The sequence below is a fragment of the Telmatherina bonti genome, assembly GCF_933228915.1.
Source record: "Telmatherina bonti genome assembly, chromosome: 2".
NCBI lineage: Eukaryota > Metazoa > Chordata > Actinopteri > Atheriniformes > Telmatherinidae > Telmatherina > Telmatherina bonti.
Window position 1 is genome coordinate 16236724 of NC_136620.1, and position 24000 is coordinate 16260723.

Here is a 24000-nt window from a genome sequence, read left to right on the forward strand (position 1 = left end):
AAGCACTGTTGCTTTTTTTACACAAATGCTGAAAAATTACATTACCTTGATACAACTGACCGTTAACATAAACTGACTAGAAATTTTTATTTGACCCACAGTGTCAATGATGGAGGGAAGCTGTGTAAATGTAATCCTACTTCCTGTCTGAGCATCTATGAAAACGGTAAAATCTAACTATTTTGTACTTTAACAGTGTGAAGCCTACATGGACTCAGCTGCGGTGGGCCGCCACAGCACCACACTTTCAAAATGCCGAAAATTAAATTTTTTCACATGGACGTCAAAATTTCTTCATAAAACTTGCATTGCCACCTTAAGAAGCGGAGTAGTGGTCGGCTACTCTGCTCAGACAGGCTCTGCATGTGAAGAGCATGCAGAAATGAGAGGAAGGGGCCTGATTAAACTTTATTAGTTGAGTTAAGTGGCTCTATTATGCTATTTCTAGTTTTCTAGAGCGTTATAGTGTTGAATAGCAGTTGACCAATCAGACGGGGGGGTTTGTGAAAAATTCTTGATTATTTCTTGCCCTTTTGGACTTGCATATTAAAAAAGATTAGACTGAAATGTGAATAATAGAGACACTTAAAGCCCACAGGCAACGTAAATACTTAGACTATCAGACAAGATTATGACATGTGGAATCCAGATAGGAATGGTCGCTACTTTAGGCTTTACAAGTTGAATAGACATTCCAAAAAAGATATTGATGATGAATAGTAATATAAAGCAATTTGTCCTAATCAGCTAAAGTTGTGCTTTGAAAACCACGACAGTAAGACAGATATTGTCTCTTTTTTTAGGTGTGGTGGTTAGTTTCTATACAGTAAGATGTGTGTGTTTACAGGTGTCCCTGAAGGTGATGATGACAGCAACGGAGAACACGTCATTGACACTAATTTGACAAACAGGTACAAAATAGCTGATCAAACAATGTGCTGACATCCACAGACAAGTTAATTATAGAACCCTCGTGTCGTTACATTTACTATGCACTTTTTGTCCTTGTTCAAATTAGGTACGAAATTGTTTCAAATATTTTGTTAGCTTAACAAACTTGTTTCCAATACATTTTAATACTGTCTCTGAATGGCAAGTAATAGTTTGACCTGTTGTCCTCTCGGGTCAAATCCCTAGGAACATTAATGACAAATAAAATGAACACAAACTTTTTTGTTAAACCTTCTATTAACCCTTTCATGCATAGTGGCCCTATAGTGGACACCTATTTACAAGCGTTTTTCCTTGCATAGTCATGAATAAGGAGGGTATTGGCTTTGCAATAAATATAGATGTAAATAATATGATTGACTATATTTCAGAGATATTTTATAAAATACATTAAAAACATAAATCATTATAAATTCTTAATATCACTAATGAACAAAAGTATCCTTGCATATGTCTACAAGTGAAATACTGTATTTAAAAAAAAAAGTAGCATTTTTTATTAATTCATGCATAAAAGGGTTCAGCTTGTTTCTGACAACAATTTTGAATATATTTTTTGTATTATATAGTAGACCTAATTTGCATGAGTTAATACCTCATTATGGAGTAAAAAAAGAAGCATACATTTTTATTAATTTTGACTGTAGTTTTGATCATAGAAACATATTGCTGGGTACCCATTTTTTTCATAAGTGAATTGCAGACGAAAGTTGCACACATTTTCATCCCAGGTCTCATAACGTGTAAATTTTCACCATCTAAATTACCCTCTATGATTAGTAAGCCCATTAACTAACTTTGGTGAATGTCTCTGTTAGCCGTTGACTGTCATGTTGGGTCTCGGTGCTGGGAATCCTCAAATGTTATGTTTTGTCAGTTTAGTAGTCTACGGTATTTAACATATAATGTTCGCCTCCTAATAAGCTATTTGAGCTCCTTATGTATTCATCTTTCAGTATTTTGTGAATGGGAAACCTTATTCCTTAGTATCCCAACTCAGTAGTTGCTGTTTAAGTGTATTATCTCTCAACAGCATGTTGTAACCCTTTTTACCTCGATCTGGAGGATATTGTGCTGGTGTTGCTACAAAACGAGTCACTAACACGCACACGCTCCCCTAATAAAATTGACTAGCACTCCATTGGACCCAGAAACCTTGGCAAATGTAGCAACAATAACCAAAGGACAGAGCTTTTGCAAAAGTTCTATTGCAAAAATACTTATTCCCCAAAACTTTTGATAATTCTTTAGAAAAATACATTCAACAAATATCATGTGTATGAGTGTGGTTGTGTGCATTTACAGCCATGTGGATAGAACAGAAGTTGAGATGAAATCAAGTTACATGCCTGGTAATTTGGAAGTGCTGTGTGTCAATGTGTATTAGAGGTCACTGCATGTGTGTGTGAGAATCCATTCATTGTGTTGTGATGAAATAAAATGACACACCTTTAGCTCCTCCTCCAAACACACCAACACTACCTGTGGGAGTGTTTGGAGGAGGGGGAGGGGTAAATGTGGCAGTCATACTGGCCCGAGAGGACTACAGATACTATAAATTTCTATGCATACATAATTCAACCAACAAATTTGTAATTAACTTTACAAGCAAAGAGCATATAGTATGAAAGCATCAATGTAATTTTTACACAGTTATATGCAAGACAGTCAAAGTTATGAAAACGGGTCAAATCGACCCATTGATACCATGAGTACACGTCCTTTTTAAAACATAAAAGTAGGAACTTATCTGTTCCAAACTTGTGTATAAAAACACAGTAGTTCTCTTTACTCTCCATAAACAGTGGATTTAAGTCAAAATGTTTGATTGTTTGACCTAAAACAGAACCATGATTTATGTCCTCTTAATGATTCTGATTGGATCCCCTCCTTTATCTCTGGTTGTTTCCAGTTTCCACCCTCAGGTCCATTGGTACCAGACCTCTGACTCTGTTATTGTGACAGTGAAGCTGATGAACCCGGACAGTCAGCACTGTGATTTCTACACGGACAGAGTCGTTTACAGGTCTGTCAGGATATGATCATTACAGATCAGTTGTCATTGAGTTTCCACTTATCATTCAAATAATTTATCAGTGTGTGTGAATTCAACTCTTCATCAGAAGGCCTATTTTTCTCCTGTATAAAATCAGGTGTAAAAAAAAAAAAACCAAATCAACTACTATAAAGGCTGTATGTAAAAGTTTTGGTCTCAAAAGAGAGCCAAGTGAGATTAGTATAGAAGTGTCAGAATCAAGAATCCTGTATGACTGAATTAGTTCAGATGGAACACAGAATAAATATAAATAGTTATGTCCTCCTAAAAGTAAGCCACACTGCTTTCTGTGAAAAGCAGAAAATAACATCTCATTTTTTTCTAAAAGAAATACTAAAGTATCCTAAGAATTGGTAAAATAGTCTTAGAAATTAATGTGGTAGGCTTATGAATTAATCATGTTTAATAGGGAACTGCGTTCGATTAAAAGGTTAAAAAAAAAAAAATCTGATTGATTGAATTATATTTGTCAAGTTCACAACAGTATCCAAATTTTCTTCTTCAGATTCATTTTGTTTCTGAATAACATCTGACTGATGATAGCTGGATCCATGATTCATCCTCATCTGATAAGTGAATAGTTTTATTGATTAGAGAGATTGTTGAGTGGAGCTCAAGCAGACGACCCAAAAGCAGGACTTCCAAGATGATTAGCAGTTAAATGGTTTCTTCCAATAGACTAGGTTAATTTCAGGTAGGTTAGCATGAACATTTCAGGCTTCCTGAACAATTTGGCACGGGCTAAAGAAAACACAGAATATGTATACAGACAGGAGGAAATGGATCCCAGGTGAAATCAATCAAAACACAAAGACAGGAAGGACAAGACACCTGAAATGAGAGAAGTGTGAGAACTTCAAAACAAAACACACCAATCAAAAACAGGAAACAGACCAAACAGCAGCAAACTTAAGAAACATGACGGGACACAACAGGGATTTTTAGTTCAACACCTATTAGCTGTTATCTGGTGGAACCTTTTGACGTCACAGATCTGATTTGATAATACTGATCAATATGTCTTTATTATTAACAGGTTAGAAACATGGGTGAACAGGAAATACTAGACTTCTATAGCAAACAATAATGTCATCATTTTGTCTATTTTAAAATGTAAAAAAACAAATTAACTTGTAATTAATGTACCATTGAACAAACTGCACAAAATCTATCAAAACATCTTACATATTTCTCAGAAATCCAGTCTTATTTATGTATTATTGCATTTTTAGCTGTAGTTATTACATCTTCAAAGAATTAATTTCATGCTAGGCAATATCATGGTTAATGGTAAATGATTGTGTTATCGGTTCAATTACAATAGTAGTTGTTTCAGACATCAGTCATGTGTCAATCTGACTTTTCTTTTTAGCATTATAAATGTGAAGTTCTTAATGTTAATTAACTAAGATTAGAATAATGGAACTAAATTCAACTAAAAGGGGTTTTAGTCTCCTATCAAAGGCCCATAGAAGACATTGGTTTGTTCAGCTTTGTCTTCTCTGATGGCTGATGGAGATGGTTAACGGTCTGATGAATGGATCCGATAATCAGTCCCAAATGGGTTGAGTTGACTCAGATTAGGGAAGTTTTACTCTGATCTCTGTTGACATAGTCTCTTATGTTGTGTGTTTAGTGGCAAAGTGGATGGTCGGTTATACAAAGCTGACCTGGACCTTCACCAGAACATCGCTGCTGATTGTTGTTGTTGGGAGATGAAGTCTAATGAACCCGTCCTCAAACTGGTCAAACAGCAGCAGGGGTACTGGGACAAACTCCTCAGGACCAAGGTACTGAATGTGTTTTTTTATACTGTGAAAGAAATAAATGATATTGTTTCATAAAAGAATATTTATTTTAGAGGTGGTTCATTTCCACAGAATATTTTTGTGAGTTATGACATGGAGCACTTTGAGGATGAGGATGAAGCAACAGATGGTGAGGCGTCAGAAATATAAAGAAATTTGCATTTAATTACACAAAAACAATTAGATGATGTATTGCTTAAACTGTGTGGGTTTATCTCCAGGTTTGTGGTTTGTAGAGAATACAGGAGAAGATGACCAGTTTGTCAACTCAGACAGCTGCAGTGACAGCGACTAAAGCGCCAAGAAAGACTGCACCATGTTGATATAAAATCACCTGTTCAGGTTCAAATCAGGTGGCTATCAGAGACCCAGAGGTCACCTTCGTTGTCAGTCAGATGCTAAACCAGCTTCAGCTATTCCTGGGCTTTGTTTGGTTTTGTTTTGGGTATTTTTTCTGTTTATTCCAACACAATGGCATCAAAGCTGACTAGTATACATGTTTGGAGGTAAAGGTGTTCTGTTTATTTTATGTGAGTTTTCAGCAACAGCTCAGTTTTACATTTAGTTGTGGAAGTGTTGGGACAGATTAACAAAATGTTTCATTCTATATAAAACAAGTTGTCTGGATAAAAAAAAGAAAAAAAGTTTAATATATTTAGAATTTACACATCTTGAAAATGTTTCAGCACTCTGAGAGCGGAGAGACAGAAACGCCGAACAGATCAACATAATTAGAGGTCAAATTATCTTTCATTATATTTCTACTTGAGTTTATTCATGTTGGTCCAATCCACAACAAAACCTCAGCAGGTTAGTCCACTTAGCTCCTGTTTCAGATCAGATGCAGGAAGCTTTTTAATAGAACAAAGTATTCATTCTGGTAAGGTAGTCTGTCACAGCTTTGTGGCTTTAGGACACTTAAGTAAATGTTTATTTGTCCGGTAGTGTCCACTTGTCTGTCCATCCATATATATACACATACATACATACATACATACATCAGAGTGGGCCCTGTGGGACTGCAGTCTGACAGGTTTTGGATGTTTTCTGCTCCAACACACCCGATTCAGATCAGCTCTGGACAACCCTGCAGTAGGGTTCTTCATTTTAATACAACATGTTAGAAACATGAAAAAGGATTTATTTGTTGCTGCTTAGTCTGATTCTGTGACGTCTACAGTTTTCTGAGGTTGGGATTTTATCAGTCCAGTTCTGGTTCTGATTGAATTTTCTGTCCAGAAGCTTTTATGACTTCCTGTTTGTTTTCATTATAAAACTTTTCAGCTTTTTTTGTTTTTGATCCACCTTTAGCTGACTGGAAACAACCAACATGTTTTCTGTTGATTTGCCGTCTAAAAAGATGTTTTTCTGAACCTCTCCACCTCCAGCCATCATCATGGTTTCAGTCAGTGACATCCTTTCAACTCTGTAAGAACCTCTTGTCTAAAACCTGACAAGTCGGGTTGGTTCCATGATTTCTTCCTTTATGTGTGTTTGGGAAAAAGTCAAGCTCTTATTTGCTGAAGTTTTATCATTTGTTTTTGTTTTCAGGTTTGTTTGTTTTATTAATCTGTCATTGGTTTCAATTTGTCTTTAACAAAAGGAGTTCAACAGAAATAGTAAAACTTTGCATCATATTTCAATTAAAATGAAGAGTTACGACGTATCGTTTGGTTTAGCTTTGTGTTCTCCTGTTTGTCCCTGTGGATGTGCTGTCCACAGGACTCACTATAGATCCTTTGGATACTGTAGGCTGTGATGTGGATCTTTGTACAGTGTTTCACAGTGATCCTGTCAGTTCTTATCAGACTGGTGTCTGCAGATTCTTATGTGCCTGCGGTCTTGTTACTGAATCAAGTTTCAGCAGGTCCCAGGAGGTTGTCCAGCCAGTTTCAAAATTACTGAACAGTTTCTTTGATTTGTAGTTTGCATAGAATTTAACACAGTTCAATTAACCTGATTAATGATAAAATGTTTACCGAACCATTTTCTTTTTATTTCCAGCAGTAAAATAGTTTTATTGTAACAGCGTTTATTTTTCCAGATAACTGAGCTGTCTTGTTTTTATATTATTATGGTCCGAGCTATACGAAGTAAAGTTGTTGTTATTTTACTTTGTAACAGCTCATTTCAGCTAGACGTGGCTCATAAACAGTTCTAGACAGCCAAGGACATCCTGTTGTTTAAAGGTGGAGTATGTAAGATTTTCAATATTTTCAAAATAGATTAACTAATAAAATAACTACAATCATAATTAGATAGTTTTTTGAACATGTAGGTTCAAGTCTGTCCATATTTGATGCGTTATTAAATTATAGGTTTAAGTAATGACAAATGACAAAAAGCACTTTTTTTTTACTGGCAGGCAAACATTTAAGAAGGGTCTTTGTCAATAATTAAACTTGTAATTTAATAACACACCAAATATGGATAGACTGGAACCTACATGGTTAAAAAAAAATCTAATTATGATTGTAGTTATTTTTTGTAGTTAACTTATTTTGAAAATATTGAAAATCTTACATACTCCACCTTTAAGCTGGATAAATAGGTCTTTTCAGTCTCATTCAGGCATTTTTGACAGCACCACTACCTCATAGCAAGGAAGCTCCCTGGGCTGAACCTGTCTGTCTGGAGTTTCCATGTTCTCCAAGTGTATCTCTAAGTTTCCCAGCCTTCTACAGTCCAAAACAACCATGTTTAGTTCACTGGTGTCTCCAAACCACTACTGGTCTTCCAGGGCCATGGTTCTACAGGTTTTAGACTTTTCCTGCTCCCAGCACTCCAGATTTAGATTTAATAGATCCAATAAGATCTGCACAATGAATCAGGAGTGTGAACATGGAACAACTCTGGTCCTCCAGTTCTGCCATCCTGCAGGTTTTAGCATTTCCCTGCTGTAACACACCTGACTCAAATCAATGGCTTCTGCGCCAGCCTGAAATTTAAGCTGTGTTTGGTTATCTGGTTTCTCTTTATTTGGCCCTCTACTAAAATGTAAAACATGAAAAAAAATGGCATATATGTTTCGTTTGTTAGTGTGACATATCAGAATTATTCTAGTACTAAATTGTCCACCAGGAAAATGGGTTTCAGAAACTGTATAAAATGTGATACGCAGTCTATTACAGCACATTTCTGTTTGTTTTTACCTGCTGTGGATTATCTCTTAGTTTCAGCTCATCTTTGTTCATGTTGAGGCAGAGAGGTCTGTTGATGCTGAAGATAAACTGCAGCAAGATATGTAGCATGAAGCTGACCAACAGGATTCATGCAGTTTTCTACGAGTAACCGGAAACTGCGGTTTATTTAAGGACACCCACTGGTTGAATTTAAGTTGTTTTCTTTTGTTTTTTTCCAGTGTTAAAGTCTGAACTAGTTAAATAATTAGCCAATATGTTGAGAAAAATGTTCTGTGTTTAAACCTTTCCACAACTGGAGGTGTCTTTTTCTGTTATAACTGCCTTCATTTTTCTGTAAATCCAATAAAAACAATACCTTCTATATTCAGTTAATGTACGTCTTATTGTGTCACATGTCTAACGTATGCTGCTGGATTTACTATTTTATTTGGCTGTTAATGGTGAGTCCTTTTACATGTAAAAATTCTCTGTTAACAAAATAGTCCATCAGCTCAATCCCCTCAGACCATCTCCAGTGACTGGATACACACCAGCTTCTTGCCCTCTGATTGATCTGATGGCCTAATGTGGTGGACCCAACAGGTGAAAGGTAAAGCAAAAGACAATTATTAGAGGGTAAAAAGAAAAAAACAAATAATTTTGCCTTCATCCCATTACTATAAAGCCACTCTGTAAGGTCCAACCCCTCTACTTGCCTCCAGAATTTAGACAATCGGGTAAACCAGCCCAACCTGTGTTCTGTCTGAGAGTCTCATGACCTCCAGTTTATGTCCACCAGATCTAAGAGGATCCAGAGTCTGAAACATTACAAAAATCAAGGAGATCTCCAAACAGGTCAGGGACAAAGATGTAGAGAACAATCCAGAGGTGGGTTCAAGAAAAAATATTCAAAATTTCCCACAGAGTTCCATAAACTCCATCACCACCAGATGGAAGAAGATGAAACCACTACAAACCTGCAAACAGACAGCTTGGACATAGATGTTAATCAGAAGAGACTACTGGGTCTGTCCAGAAGACCACTGTCACCTGGACATGCCACAGAGTTGGATTTGATAGAAGAGAGGACAGAAAAAAGACATGAATTAACTCACTGAACATTTTGGGGAAGGTCAGAGGAGGATAAACCAGAACAAACCCAGCAGTGAAGCATGACTGTAGCAGCGTTGGGATGTGGGGATGTTTCCATCAGCAGGGGAGGTGGTCAAAAAATGGATGGAGATGCATCCTGGGAGATTCTGGATATGAAGCAGTTTCATCTGAGGTTCACCCTCCAGCTGGAGGATGTCATCATCCAGATGAAAACACTGAGTCAAAGTCTAGACCTCAGTCCGTCTGAGAATCTGGCCAGGGCTTAGACTAATGGAGGAGACAGAGCTGTTAGACTCTGGAAAACTGATTAAAGTCCCAGAGTCTGGAGAGACATTCCTGAATGGACTGAAGCTGGAGCTGAGGAAGATGAAAGTACACAAAGATCCAGCTAAAAACTTTTTTCTGACCAATTTGAACTACTATGTGTTTCTAATTCCATGAACTCAACAAAATGAATGTAGATGACTGGTTTTAATGAGGATAGAATGGAAATGGAATACCTCTAATTACAACTCTATTCCAGTGTTGTGTTGAAATGATATCAGATATATTTTCGAAATAACACGGACTATCACCATGTAGAATACAGAAAGCAGTGAGATCATGTAAATATGGCTCTGCCTGTGCAAAGGTCAGAGGCAGTTACAAGGACCCAGGCATCCTGCAGCCATCCCAGGGCATGAATCCCAGCCTCCACACCATAAAGACGACCATGCGTCCACCACCCATCAGAATTTCCAGCCAGGGACCTCCACCCAGCAGCCAAGCTGCCGACCTGCTTTTTATTATCGTTTTTAGAAATATATGTATTGAGTAAATATGACTATATATTACATGGCACTATTATACAATTATATCTAAATATAAAACTTTTTGTGGGTATAAATAGCCTAATCCTATAACAAGGTTGGATTATCCAATGGACATTATGGGCACAGGCCCAGAGGCCCACTTCCACATGCGGCACATGTAGAGCAAATGCCAGCATTTTGGACATGAAACAAAATGTACATAAAAGCCAGATAGTTACACCACAGTGTCCAGTGTATTGCTAGTGGCACCGTTGGCTGAGATGTCAGAAATGTTGTTTCACAGTTTATCATACACAATTTTCACAATGTCGCGATGGGGAAGGGGGCCCCTGGAACATTCTGAGCCCAGGGGCCTGAGCACTTTTATTCCAGCCCTGCCTATAAAGTAAACATTTATCTAGTCGGACATGGTGTGATGTTTTTCGGTGCATTTCTCCAAGATGACTAGTAGGGGGCAGCAGGAGCCAGACGGCTGAAGACAAGTCTTGATCTATAACCCAGAAAAACCCCGAAGGATCAAACTACGTCTCTACCTCTGCGTTATAACAGTATATAAATCTCTGGTTATATCCCACAAAGGTTCATTTTAGCAGATTATTTTTTAGGCCTTCATCATCCTGAATCATAGTCGGAGGACGTCAGCAGGTTCTGTAGCCGGGTTATCGCGTCTCCCGACAGGCTTCTGTAGGTTTCCGCCATGTCAAAGCCTGGATGACCGGAGGGACTTTATGCTAACAGGTAAAACCACCTCTTTCAGATATAATCAACTTTATTGAGCTTCACGTTTTCATTACAAGAGGCTTTGCTAAAAGGCTAAATGCAAGCAGAGCTAGTGCTAGCTAAGGAGGCGTGCTATCAAAATGTCGTGTTATTGTCAGCTAGCTCCTTATTTCTGATGGTCGTTTTGTCTTTAGCTGGTTTTACTGGAGATGTTCAGCTCCTTATTTCTGATTGTCTGAGTCTTGTTGTCTTCAGCTGGTTTTACTGGAGATGTTCAGCTCCTTATTTCTGATTGTCTGAGTCGTGTTAGCTCCTGCAACGACAGCAGACCTGATGTTTGTTGACATGAGCTCCGTGTCTGTTCCCACCTGTCATGTTAGCTGCCGTGAACATCGCCACACAGTAACTTGAAATAATGTAAGATTAAATGCAGAAAAATCAATACGATTAAAATTTTATTCCGGTTTAGGTTTCAGGTTGATCATTTCTACATGGTAAGACCAGCAGGTAGATAGTTTCTCTGTAATATCCCTTATTTTTCAACAGTAATACGTAACAGTAAACAATATTTTGTATTGAAAAGGTGTTTAAAAACATCTCCAGAAGTGTTCTTTGTCATTTTAGGACATTTCCCTGATTTGAGTCTTTAGTGGGCTTTAGGCTGAGGTTCTGCTGGGTGTTTGTTGTCATCATTGAGATCCAACAATGACCTGATGGAGTTAAAATGGCCCTAAAAATCATAGAAGGTGGATAAACAATAAATGTTCACTCCCTGTCCACTTTGGACCTCTCTTTTTCTTTATTGTTGTCACAGATTCAACCAGGTGTTGGAAACATTCCTCAGATTGTTTCCTCAGACATGATGGCATTACATAGTTACTGCACATCTATGATGAAAATCTCCCAAAGCTGCTCTGTTGGACAGAGATCTGCTGACTGTGGAGGCCATTGGAGTACAGTGAACTCATTATCATGTTGAAGGAAGCAGTTAGACATGATTTGAGCTTTGAGCCATGTTACGTTGTCCATCAGAAGATGGTACACTTTGGTCATAAAGGGATGGACACTGAATATGGATATTTTCTATACTTCTGACCATCTCTAGAGATGATTGTGTGTGTGAAAATCCCAGTAGATCAGCAGTTTTGGAAATAATCCCGCCAACAAGGCCACACTGAATCCCTTGTCTTTCTCTTTCTAATGCTCAATTTCAACTTCATCAAGTCATCTTCACATGTCTACATGACGAAATGCTCTGACTTGCTGCCATGTGATTGGCTGACTAGATGTTTGTGTGTTTGTGCAGTTAAACAGGTGGAGCTGATAAAGTGGACAGTGAGTGAATAGTATACTGATAATTTCAAAATCTGTGTGGTTCAGTGGAAAGTTTCTCCTTTTTAAGGATGAGAATGTGTCAATTAACAAGCAAAACAAGTTTTCTAGATCAGACTCCTTTTTAGAAGAAACATTTTTACAGATAAATGAAATAATGAGACAGTAACTGTCTGATTATGTTGTTATAACATTTACGTCAGATGTAATAATTTCACCTCCTTGTTCTCAAGCACTGAGCTCGAACCATGTTGCTGTTTTTGTGTAGTTTCATGTTCCCAGGCTAATAGAAGGGAAATTTTTGCAAATGATTTAGAAAGGAAAAAGAGACTAAAGCCAGCACAACTGGAGAGAAAAAATAAAAAGCTACACTGATCTCTAAAACTTCCTTTGTGTTCAAAGCCTCAAAAAACTCAAAAGTCATACCGGTGTTCACAACGTCTCTTTCTTTACTCTCACTGCACTACAGAGGTTTGCTGCACACATAGAGCCATGTAGAAATGTTGGGACACCCTCTGAAAGCTTGAATGTGTATGTGTGTGTTTTGGGCATATTTTGATGTTTGACACATTTGCAAGATTGAACTAATATGACTAAACAATTCAAATTGATGATAAGACTTTTTGTAAAGTGGACACATCAAAACTTCAGGTGAAGATGATCAGAACATGGTTCATTGTATGATGAAGGACGTCTATCGTGCTCAAACCTTTAAACTCCTGAACTACTTTTGGTTTTCCTGTTTAAGCTTTTCTTTTATAAAACTACCTTTTGTTGTTATCCTTGGATTGTTTTGAAAGTGTAACAAAAAAAAAAAAAAGATGTTATTATGGATTACCCATTGTGTATTTATCATTTAGAGTCTAAATAAAACACTACATTGTGGGGCTGGATTGTAAACCTGCGGTACGAGATATAAATAGGGTAAGCTGTTCACCAGAATTTAGCTCGCATATGATGTTTGTAATGTTTGTCTGTATGTCTTTTACGCTGATCAAAAGGATTGATCTACATGTAGTTTTACATAAACCCCAGCTCAACAATAAAAAAAAAAGAACAGCTTGTAGTTTTAAGGACTGAAGAGTAAATAAAGATTAATGTTTGTTTTTTGTTTTTCTTACCTGCAAGTTAATCACTTTTGTTTCCATCAATGAATACAGATCAACAAAATTAGAAATCTATAAGTGGTGGTTCCTGAAAGGGGAACTGGGTATTTAATGGGAAGTATAAGAGTTCAGGTATCTTGGGGTCTTGTTCACAAGTGAGAGAAGGTTGGAGCGTGAGATCGACAGGCGGATCAGTGAGGCGTCTGCAGTAATGTGGACTCTGTATCAGTCTGTTGTGGTGAAGAAGGAGCTGAGCCAGAATGTGAAGCTCTTGATTGACTGGTTGATTTATGTTCCTACCCTCACCTACGGTCACGAGCTGTGGGTCGTGACCGAAAGAACAAGATCTTGAATACAAGCATCTGAAAGGAGTTTCCTCCGCAGGGTGGCCGGGCTCTCCCCATAGAAACAGGGTGAGAAGCTCGGCCATCTGGGAGATGCTCAGAGTAGAGACGCTGCGCCTCCGCATCGAGAAGAGCCAGATGTGGTGTCTCGGGCATCTGGTTGGGATGCCTTCCTGATGTGGTGTTCTGGGCACATCGCTCTGGAAGGAGACCCTGGTGAAGACTCAGGATATGCTACAGCAGCAGTGTCCAGCTCCGGTCCTCAAGGGCTATAATCCTGCAGGTTTTCCATGCATCCCTGCTCCAACATACCTGACTCAAATGGACCAGTCATTGCACTTGCATCTGCTGTTGGATTCATTTACCGGTAATGTAAGCCAGGTGTGTTGGAGCAGGGATACATGGAAAGCCTGCCGGACAGCGGCCCTCGAGGACCGACTTGTTTGGACACCCCTGTGCTAGAGGGATTATATCTCTCAGCTGGACTGGGAATGCTGCGGGATCCATTCGGTCATTAGAGTTTTTTAAGGGACTTGACCTACCAGTTAACATAATTAGGTCAGATGTTCTTCCAATTGTGTGTTATTTATATCAATGACTTTTTGCCTCTGTTCTAAATTTTTACAGATGTGTTGCAGCTTTCAGATGGAAAATTATGAACTCATCCATGAAATGGTACAATATTTTGTTTGCAACATCTGTTGTAAGAACGGCAGGTTAAAGGCCAAGTTGAGCCCAAGCTGCCTGTTAGCAGCAGGATCAGGAAACATTCATGTGTTAAATCAACATATAGACACTTTTAAACCGGTTTCAAACATTTGCTTGTGGAATTTTCTGCGACTTCGAACAGATCTGAAGCGTATATTTAGTTTCAGTCTAGATGAAATGGGAACATTAATCTGATTTAAATGAACTTTAAGCTCTGTGTTTGTTTATGCTGCTTGTGGAATAATTCCTCCTCAGACTGTGTTAATCTGAAGTGTTCTGCTGAATGGCCTGAGGGGATGGACATTCCTCTGGCCCACTCAATACTGTTTGCTTCCAGTCTGTGAGGTCACGAGGACCAAACTGGTCATGTGACTGGGTTTCATCTCTGCTGCCTGACATGGGGCAGCTCGGGTGGGGATACTGAGCTGCGTCCCAGTTAGTGAAGGCTGAAGCTGAGGGAGGATGAAGCTGGTCTTTGAGCCTGCTGATGAGGTGAGCAGATTGAAAGCTGGTGATGGTCGGCTGTAACAGTCAGCGATCAGATCATTAATAGTGCTTTGTGTAAAGTTGCTGGTATTTTATATGTGCTTATTCATTAACTTAAGCTCTGTAAGAGTCACCTAACAGAGGAATTTCATCCTGTTTTCATTCATTTCTTTCATCTTTAATTGTAAGAACAGATTGAAAACCTCATGTATCGACGTGTTTGTTCTCTTTTGATGAACTCTTTTATGTGTGCTGAGAATGGAAAAACTGTTTTCTTATTAAGCCTTAAGAGATTCTGGAGATATTTTGTGCAATTTCTTAAAATTTTCATGCCATTTCAGCTGTTTTAATTAAATATAGCTGAAATTTCTCAGAGCAAGTATTCTGTTTTAGATAATTTCAGAATTTTTATGTCTTTGAATTAACCAGACATTATTAAGCGACAAAATATTTACACTTGATTTTAAGGACAAAAATGTCTCTTTGAAAACTAAATAAATGGCCTTTCGTTGCTCCGTCCGTTCATCCATCCATCCATCCATCCGTCCGTCCATTCATCTTTTTTCCTGTTTTTTTCAAATCTTTTCATCAAACGCATAAAATAGTGAACAATTTTTATTCAGCAAATATCAGGGAGGTCCATATAAAAAAATCCAGAATAGTCTGAACACAGTTTGCAACTTGTGTGAATATTTGTATGAATTACTGACAAATTTTGTATTTTTTGTGAAAATTTAATAAAATGCATAAATGGCAAGCATTTTTTTTTGTTGCGACAAATATTTATGGCGTTACTCCAGTATTATTTAGGTCTCGCTACGCATAGTCCTGGTCATGTCGGATTATTTCTAGAATTTTTGGAGAAACGGTTGCAACATTGTGATTTGCAGACTGGCGCACAAAATCTGGTCCACAATCCACTGTCGTGGCCTGGCTTTAACTGGAAATACGTGTCGACGGGCAGCCTGAACTGTGAAACTGTTCAGGAAGTTATTTTCAGGGTCAGGTCCAGAGCCTGTGTGAGACTCAGAAAAGAAGATTACATTGGACAAAGTGGGCGGGGCTTATAACACAACTCAACTATAGGTTTTCAAACCTTGAGAAATCTGTCAGAATGGCCTCTTTGACCCTTAATGTCATTGTGAAAGAGTCAGAACCAGTATCTGCATCTGGATCAGGGGGAATGCCGGGCGATAGCATCAGCCAGGGAACAACAGCAGTGTTCAGGAGCGGCAGCAGGGGGGGTGGCGTTGGCCTGGGAAGGTGCTGCTTCGGGGGCTTGGAGCCTGTTGTGACCACCTGCAGTTCATGTTGTTTTTTTCCTTCCATGACTGGGTGTAAACCATATATCCACTGGTCAAGAGAGGAGTTGCTACTGCCAATTGGCTGAGAATAGTTTCTACTATTGTCAAGAGAATTTTACCTTAGAAAAAATAGACAATTTACTGTTCACAGTGTCATGATCCCCGAATCTACTTTTCCCACAGAATTTAGGACCGGGTCTTTTTCTGTATGGATTGTGATGGTGTTGGTTATCTTTTTTTTTTCTTTTTTCTTTTTGTGTTAAGTATTTCTGGCAGACGTGTCTAAAAGTGATCTCTGATTGCAGCGTCGTATGTCTTTTACACGTTTCTTCTGCGGATGGGGAGGACGCTGATCTTAGTTTCACACTTTCTAGGTTCTCCATGTTCACAGCTAAGGTGGCGCTTCAGACTTATGCCCGCTTTGTCATGTCCGACCTTGCAAAGCTAAAGTATTTCCATTTTTTTGTCCATTTCAACTGCTCAGCTGTTGTCTGAGTCTGCTCACTGCGACTCAGATGTTGGTTCTGTATTAATACTCATTTTAAGAAGAATTAAGGAATCATGAGATCAGAGTTTCCTTTTGTTCAAACATCAATAATCAGCTGTAAACCCATTTTCAAAAGCTGCTTTTTCCACATGCTTTCACTTGGAGACTCAGCAGGCACGGTTGGGTAAAAAGGCAGGAAAAGGTCACTGCATCATCTGGTATTAACGCAATTTCTCAATTACTTATGAAATTTAACCTAATATCCATGAAGTCATAATTTACCATGAACTTGATCATGAGTGATGACTATATTCGTTAAACACAGTGGATAGTTGTACGGCTGTGGTTGGTTTTGTTTATGAATGAAAACAGCATTTTTAGCAGTTTTTATGGTTTTAGAGGCTAGAGCACAGTCTGAACTAGAGACCTGCTGCTGAGTTTAGATCAAGGACAATTACTTTGATTCTTTTAGATTTAAGTTCTGCCTTTAAAATTTCAAACATTTGCCAGAACAAAAGAAATCTGCTTATCCAACATAAGGAGGCCAGTTGTATCAGCTTACTGAACTAGTGAGAAATCCCACGTTTTCAGTCGCGCCCTTGTTCTGTTCACGCTCATGTTCCTTCAGAAACGTCCTCATTAACCAGATATGGTGACAACTAGAGCTGTGACGATACGCTTTAGTCCCGATTCGATTCAATTCCGATTGTTTGGGTGTCGATTCGATTAAAATTGCAATTCTCACAATTCTTTGTTATTGCTGATTTTTGTCGACTGAAAACAAAAAAAGAAAAATGTGCAAAACTTTTTTGCTCGTCATTTTTGTTTATTTCAATTTGGAAAAAACAACACAGTATACAGATCATCATTCTGCTGCTATGATGCCCAATAAGACAAGTAAAAAGATCAATAAAAACAATCAAAATGACAAAAAAAAAATTATGGATTATTTTTATGTATTTCCTAAAAAAATCAATTTTTTTAACAGAAAAAAAAAATTGATTTTTTGAAATTGTGAAGCAGATATTCAATTTTTCTATTCGATTTTTCCACCCCTAGTGACAACATCCCTTCAGAGGTCGCTGTGTTCCTCCTCGGAGTGGTTGAAGGAAAGATGGAATGAATTTCAGCTGAGTTTAGTTCATTCATTCAGGTTCAGTAATATTTATTAGAAGAAACACATTTTTACGCTCACATGTAAATGTTTAACCCTTCAGTCCTCCTAGGGACACGTTTTTTTTTTTTTAACTTGCTGCTCATATCGGCTGTGTTGCGGCTTGTGGCGCAAATTTTTTGTAATAACTCTTGTTATGAGATAAATGTTTGAAATTCAGTGTCTGTTTTTGCATCCATGCTGACAGCCATGACACAGAGGTTGACTATACCAGATAACTGGCGATGACACACGACGCCTCTGAGTTGTGTTGTTTTTTGCAGTCTCATGAGGATGCGGCGCACACTTGTGTATGTTGCTGCGTCGCTTCACTACTCACTAGAGGCCTGTCATGCATGCTACATCATTTCTGGTCCTATTTGGTCCTGATTTTAACCAGATATAAATCAAACCGTTCTAAAAACGCGGTTGTTCAAGCCACTATCTTGGATAACATGTGTTCATGATACAAGAATATTTTATTCATCCCCGAGGGGAAATTTAAGGTTCTAATATATAACATGTTGTTTATTGTATTGTATTGAAAATGTTTTGTGTGTGTGTGTGTGTGTGTGTGTGTGTGTGTGTGTGTGTGTGTGTGTGTGTGTGTGTGTGTGTGTGTGTGTGTGTGTGTGTGCGCGCGCTCCTCGGCGTCTTAAGTTTACCTTGAACCTTGATCTTAACCAAGTAAATCAGATTTGTCCAGTTGAAACCTGCAAAATATAAAAAAGCAGACGGTAATAATATTGATATAATAAAGGAAGTTTTCAGGTATTTACTCCAGACGAGTAAATACCTGTCTTCTTTTCTTTTTTGTTTGTTTGTTTTCACTTTCCACATATTTGTGGTTTTGATGGGAAAATTCTTATGTTGGATGAATTTAATTTCCAGGTCATAAATCTCGAACCTTTGAACTAATGTGACAGTAAAGAGTTGTCTTTTTATTACAAATGTCATATTTAGTCATTCTTTTAGTAATTTAGAACAAAATTTTGACAAACGTTCTCAAGTTAAGGGCTAGTTTTTTTTTGTCCTCAGAATAATTGTCTATAATGCACCATGTAGCTTTGAACATTGGATAAAGCTCTTGGAGAATTCATCAGAACATAATGCACCATCCAGCAGCTAAAAAAAGTTCTTTACATCGGTTTGAGTTCTTTCCCAAAGCTCAGCTTGCAAACTACATCTTTTTTTTTCTAAGTCTCCCTCCAAACCCTTCTTCTTTTAGTAGGCCATGTCCAGTCCCACTAATCCCTCTGCTTCCTTCCTCTGTCTCCAGAACCCAGACCTGCAGCTCCTTATGGCTGTGTATGATGAAAACATCCTGAAGAATCCTTTTTACTTGGCGTTGGAGAAGCAGAGACCGGACCTCTGCAGCCGAGTGGCCGAACTTCACGGCATTGTGAGTCACACACCTGGTGTCTGTTTTTTCAGAAGGAAAGATGCTAGATATCCATTATCCTTATGAAGGTACTGCAGCGAAAACAGAAACATTTCTTAAATTTAGTCATTTCTTACCAGACTCTTAGTTATGGTCATATCTTGTTCCCCTGGTTGCCTGGTCAGAGTTTAAAGCTGGTAAGTTAGTGTATCATACACACACCTGGTCCAGCCAGCATGTGTAATCTCCATCCAGCTGTAAACACAGTTACTGGGAGATTACAGGAAATCAGACTTGCGTCCCCTAATGGTGGGGGGACGTTTCATCGCAGCCTGGCTACCTAAACCACTGTTTGTGAAATGGGATTTTGTAGTAAGAGAATTAAAACCCCTATGAGCTCATGAGATTTCCATTGTGAGTAGAGGTGAACTCATTTGCTAAATTGTGTCATTATGTTGCTGTGATGTGGATATTCATGGGCTTCTGGTGTCAACACAATCAGAAACAGTGCATTTTATTCCCGAAACCTGGAGGAAAAACGGGGTTTGGAATCAGAAGAATGAATCGTCTGTGTTCAGTCAGATGAGACGACCCCCCACAGTGTGGCTGCACTAAAAACATCTAAAGCAGCTCAGACAGAGATCTGAACAAAACGCTCTTCTTGTCTAGATGGCAATCAGCCGCCTGAAGCAGCAGATGAAAATCAGATGTCTGGACAAGGGCTCTGAATCATCACAGCTTCCCTGGAAACTCAGATGATCCGAATGGCCTGAAAACAGCAGCAGAGCTCAGCTGCTTCAGTCCATTCAGGCTCTGATGGTTCACAGCAGACTGCAGGAAACATGAAATAACACAACGCTACATGTTTCTTTTGTTGTGTTTGTTGGAATCTACACTCTTCAGGCCTCCAGTCGCTCATCTGTGCTTTCCAGAAGACTTTCTTACTGTAGTTTGTCATCACTTTACCAGCATTGGTTCTGTGATTTGTTTAAAAGAGGTACGACTAAGAAGTCACAAAATGATTCAGACAAATTGTTGAACATTTAGAAGGACTTCAAGCTGTACCGTCAATAGCAAGTATCTGCTTATCACATCTTTCCGGGTTTTAGTGTCTCTTCGGCAGCGTGACAATCTCTTCTTAGCTGTAGAATAATTATAATTATGGGAGCCGATCTCTACACAATTTTTTTTGGCATATATGTTGGAATTTCTTTGTAAATGAACATCAAATGGAGCAGGATTGCCCCGTGTAATCCAGTGGTATTACATTGTAGTAAGCCTTCATTTTCACCTGGAAGTGACCCAGATGTGACAAAGTTAATCGACGTTCCTGGATGTTTGCACCTGCCCATACCACCAAACTAATCGGGCTTTCTCAGGAAATGGACTGGGATTCCAATAAAATAGGCTGGAATGAAGGCACTCTCATGCCAGAAGTCCTACTCAGGCCATCCCAGCTCATATACTGCATACATATGCTCATATTTGTGCAAATGTACGTACACACACACACTAAGTAATCAACCAAAGCTCATTATTCTACACAAACATTCAGGTAAAACTACAAACCCAGAGTCCACGGTTTTTCCACTTCTCTACCCTCATCAAATGGTTTAATACACTGTTTCTCAAATGGGGGAACGCGTACCCCTGGGGGTACTTAAAGGCATTTACAGGGGGGGACATGAAATGTTTTGAAAACATTTCTTTTTGTATTTTTTTAAAATATCCTTAAACAAAATTATATATATATATATATATATATATATATATATATATATATATATATATATATATATGTATATATGTATATATATATATATATATATATATATATATATATATATATGTATATATATATATATATATGTATATATATAAAATATTATATAAATATTTAATTTATTTAATCAAATGTAAGTGCAAATTCATAAACTGAATTTACATTTAGATTTACACTGTTTCATTCCGACCAAAATCTCGCATTCTGACATGAATTGAACCCCATCTGTTACGAGTCAAAATCTATCAGTCTTGCCTTGTTGCCTTGACAACGCAAACAATGGATGAAGCGTCATAGAGATTTCCGCTGTTTTGGATGGTTAAAGTTTAATAAACCAAACATAAATGATAAAATGATGTATTTCATTGTTTTTCTTAACCAAAAATAATTTGCAGTGGTTAGGGGGTATTTGGCTGAAAAAAATATTTTACAAGGTTTACTGTGTTGCACAAAGGTTGAGAATCACTGGTTGAATACCAGTCAAACCAGAACTCTCATATTACTGATGGTCACGTGCTGACATGAACAACATTCATCGTTTAGTTGTATATAATACATCAACACCAGTATTTGCTACTAAAACAAGCAGCAGTCAACAGCAATTTACCTGATGTTATTTATCAAACATTAAAAAGTATAAAAAAGTCAACATAACTAGGACATTTAAGAGGCTGTCCTACTTTAGGAGGGTTCCCAAACTTTATCATCCAGCAACCCACCCGTGGAGGTATGTTTGGCTCAGCACGACCCACCAGATATGTCCTACAGCCAAATAAGCCATGTCTTTAACGCATAAACAGAAATATGTCAACATACATGCCCTCTTTATGGAGTTTACTAAAACTTCAACATTTATTCATCACACACAAATAGCTGCAACCAGATCAACACACAATGACACACTGATTAAGTTAAAAAGATTCCCACTTTAGCATTTAACCGGGACTAATAGCATGTTCCACATTAGCACAGTTTTGCATCTGTTTCTAAGTTTGACAAGGACAGCCAGTTTATAATAGCTCTTAATATTAACTCACATTTTATCTGTGAGAGCAGGAGATCACATCTAGGATCTCATATATCCCAGGCTGGAATAACCAGTAGCCTAATGTTTGACTGATGGGAGATATTACAGTACTAAAACAAAAGTTTTGAAGTAAGAAGTAACAGAGTTATTACAGCTCCATTTAAAGGCTCATGAAAGATCTCAACTATTGATTATCATCTTATGGTCAGAGACGGTTGTGTGTGAAAATCCCAGCAAGTCAGGAGTTTCTGAAATAGTCAAACTATGTCACATTCAAAGCCACAGAAATCCCTTCTTCCTCATTCTGGTGCTTAGTTTGAACTTCAGAAAGTTGACTTGAACATGTCTGCATGACTACATGTATTGAGTTGCTGCCACGTGATTGGCTGATTAGATGTTTGAACCTATTGAGTTGACGACGGACAGTGAGAGTACGGTAGCTGCTCAGCTATTCTCCATCAGAGTTGTTTGTCATCATTCTTCAGCTCTAATCATCCCTGAAATGGTTCAGTGTAAATACAGTCAGCTGATATGTACAGATCTGCCTCAGCGAGGCCGGACAAACAAGTTTAAAGAAAGATTTCTCTTTACCCTGCAGCAGCAAGCATCTCATTCTGAAACTGCAGACCGATAATGCGGTTCTGTCCTGGTTGAAGCTACATGTCTGGTCTGGTTCTGTGCTGACATCTGCACAGTAACTTTTACTTAATTCTGCTTTGAATTATTTTAATTTAATTTATGATTTTATTATGATTTTGTTATTTGTATTTTCTTATGCTTTTTTTCTGTAATGCTTTTAATGTTTCATGTAAAGCACTTTAAATTGTCTTGTACATGAAAGGTGCTAAATAAACTTGCCTTGCCTTGCTGGATTCTGGAGCGTCAACACTGAGTCTTTTTCGCTACAGTCTGAAAGATTCTTGAGGAAATTTGTGTGATCTTATAAAATCAAGTTAAGTCTGTTTGGTGTCTGCAGTTACCATCAAACAGACAAGTAACAGCATCAGACCAGAAACCAGTAACCCCAGCTGTCCTGTACGCATTCTCACAGCAGTTTCACTTAAAAATATTCCCTGTATCACATGCTAATATCAGCTATGAAACACTCGCTCTGTTTACCAGATAACAACCATCACCAGTTACTGCCAAACAAGAAAAACCATCTCATTGTTAATGAGTGCGTTGCTCTTAAGATGGGTTCTGTCAGGACCAGTCTCGTAGTGTCAGTCTGTGTTAACTCATTTAGATGGGGTTGTTCAGCTTAAATCTGGGTCGAGTGGTTAATAAATTAGATAGAAGCTAACCTTTCTGTCCTGTGTGACTGCAAACCTGCAGGTTCTGGTTCCTTGTTGTGGAAGTCTGAGTGTCAGCAGCTTCTCAGACTCTCGCTTCGACAGCTATGTCCTGCAGCCTGCGGAGGACAGATTCAAGACTGCGGATGGAAAGGTTTGTCGTCTGTTTTACTGGACCCCCTCCCAGCAAAAATTTATAATTTTGTTTATGAACAGAAAGGGTCAAACCTCTGTTTCTGCCCTTACTACTTGATGAGGCAAAACAGCTTCAAGAACCAGGAAAAGAAGTTAATTTGTTTCCTAGCTGACAGCTGGATCACCTGCCGATCGTTCTTCCTGTCTTTCCTTGTGTTGCAGGAGGTCAGGATCCAGGACAGGCAGGTCCTGCTGGGTTCTGGCTTTCCAACTCCATCTGCGGTCCCCATCCTGTTTGAGGAAACCTTCTACAATGACCAGGAGCAGAGCTACAGCATTCTGTGCATCTCCCGGCCCGTGGAGGTGGATCCGAGCCCGGCTGAGGTCAACCCGCCACCTCCTTACTGCCTGAGGAGCCTGGATGATGTCAAGGAGTTCCTGGGCCGCCATGCCCAGAAACTGGACAGGTTCATCCTCAGCTTCTGTCAGGCCTTCAAAGAGCAGGAAAGGAAGGGACTCCGACACCACATAGTAGGAAGAACCTGAGTCTTGCTGCTTTAAAATCTCTTTTAGTTCCATGCAGGTCAAACATTTCTCCTTTCTTCTGCCCTGCTAGGACTTGGTGAACGGTGTTTACACTAAATGTCTTCAGTGTCTGCTAAGGGACTCTCGCCTGGTGAGTAAAAACCAACCTGTAATAGATCCACTCTCTGACCTCATCAGGCATCTTGTGGAGAGGATGCTGATAATCAGGTCCATATGCTACAAAAAAACAAAGGGAAATAAAAGTATAAACTACAAACAGCTTGGAGCTTACACCCATCAGTTTGTGTTTTAATTCATCTTGACGGTGTGATCAGTAAAACAATCGGTAAAATTC

The 24000-nt window shown here is 38.5% G+C and overlaps 2 protein-coding genes across 2 annotated transcripts in view; both read left to right on the forward strand.

The window, feature by feature from the left end:
• The window catches only part of tdrd12 (tudor domain containing 12), a gene marked incomplete at both ends in the record, with an annotated part of 50901 nt that extends 45791 nt beyond the window's left edge, over window positions 1–5110 (forward strand). Inside the window, 4 exons of the mRNA XM_079256441.1 lie at window positions 2864–2977; window positions 4644–4797; window positions 4888–4945; window positions 5037–5110. Coding sequence (XP_079112567.1) covers window positions 2864–2977; window positions 4644–4797; window positions 4888–4945; window positions 5037–5110 — 400 coding nt within the window. The remainder of the gene's footprint in view (window positions 1–2863; window positions 2978–4643; window positions 4798–4887; window positions 4946–5036) is intronic.
• A 5234-nt stretch (window positions 5111–10344) lies between these two features.
• The window catches only part of ankrd27 (ankyrin repeat domain 27 (VPS9 domain)), a 36417-nt gene continuing 22761 nt past the window's right edge, over window positions 10345–24000 (forward strand). The window contains exons 1-5 of the mRNA XM_079259628.1: window positions 10345–10600; window positions 18782–18904; window positions 23029–23139; window positions 23343–23651; window positions 23737–23796. Of these exons, the coding sequence (XP_079115754.1) occupies window positions 18803–18904; window positions 23029–23139; window positions 23343–23651; window positions 23737–23796 (582 nt within the window). The 5' untranslated portion in view covers window positions 10345–10600; window positions 18782–18802. The remainder of the gene's footprint in view (window positions 10601–18781; window positions 18905–23028; window positions 23140–23342; window positions 23652–23736; window positions 23797–24000) is intronic.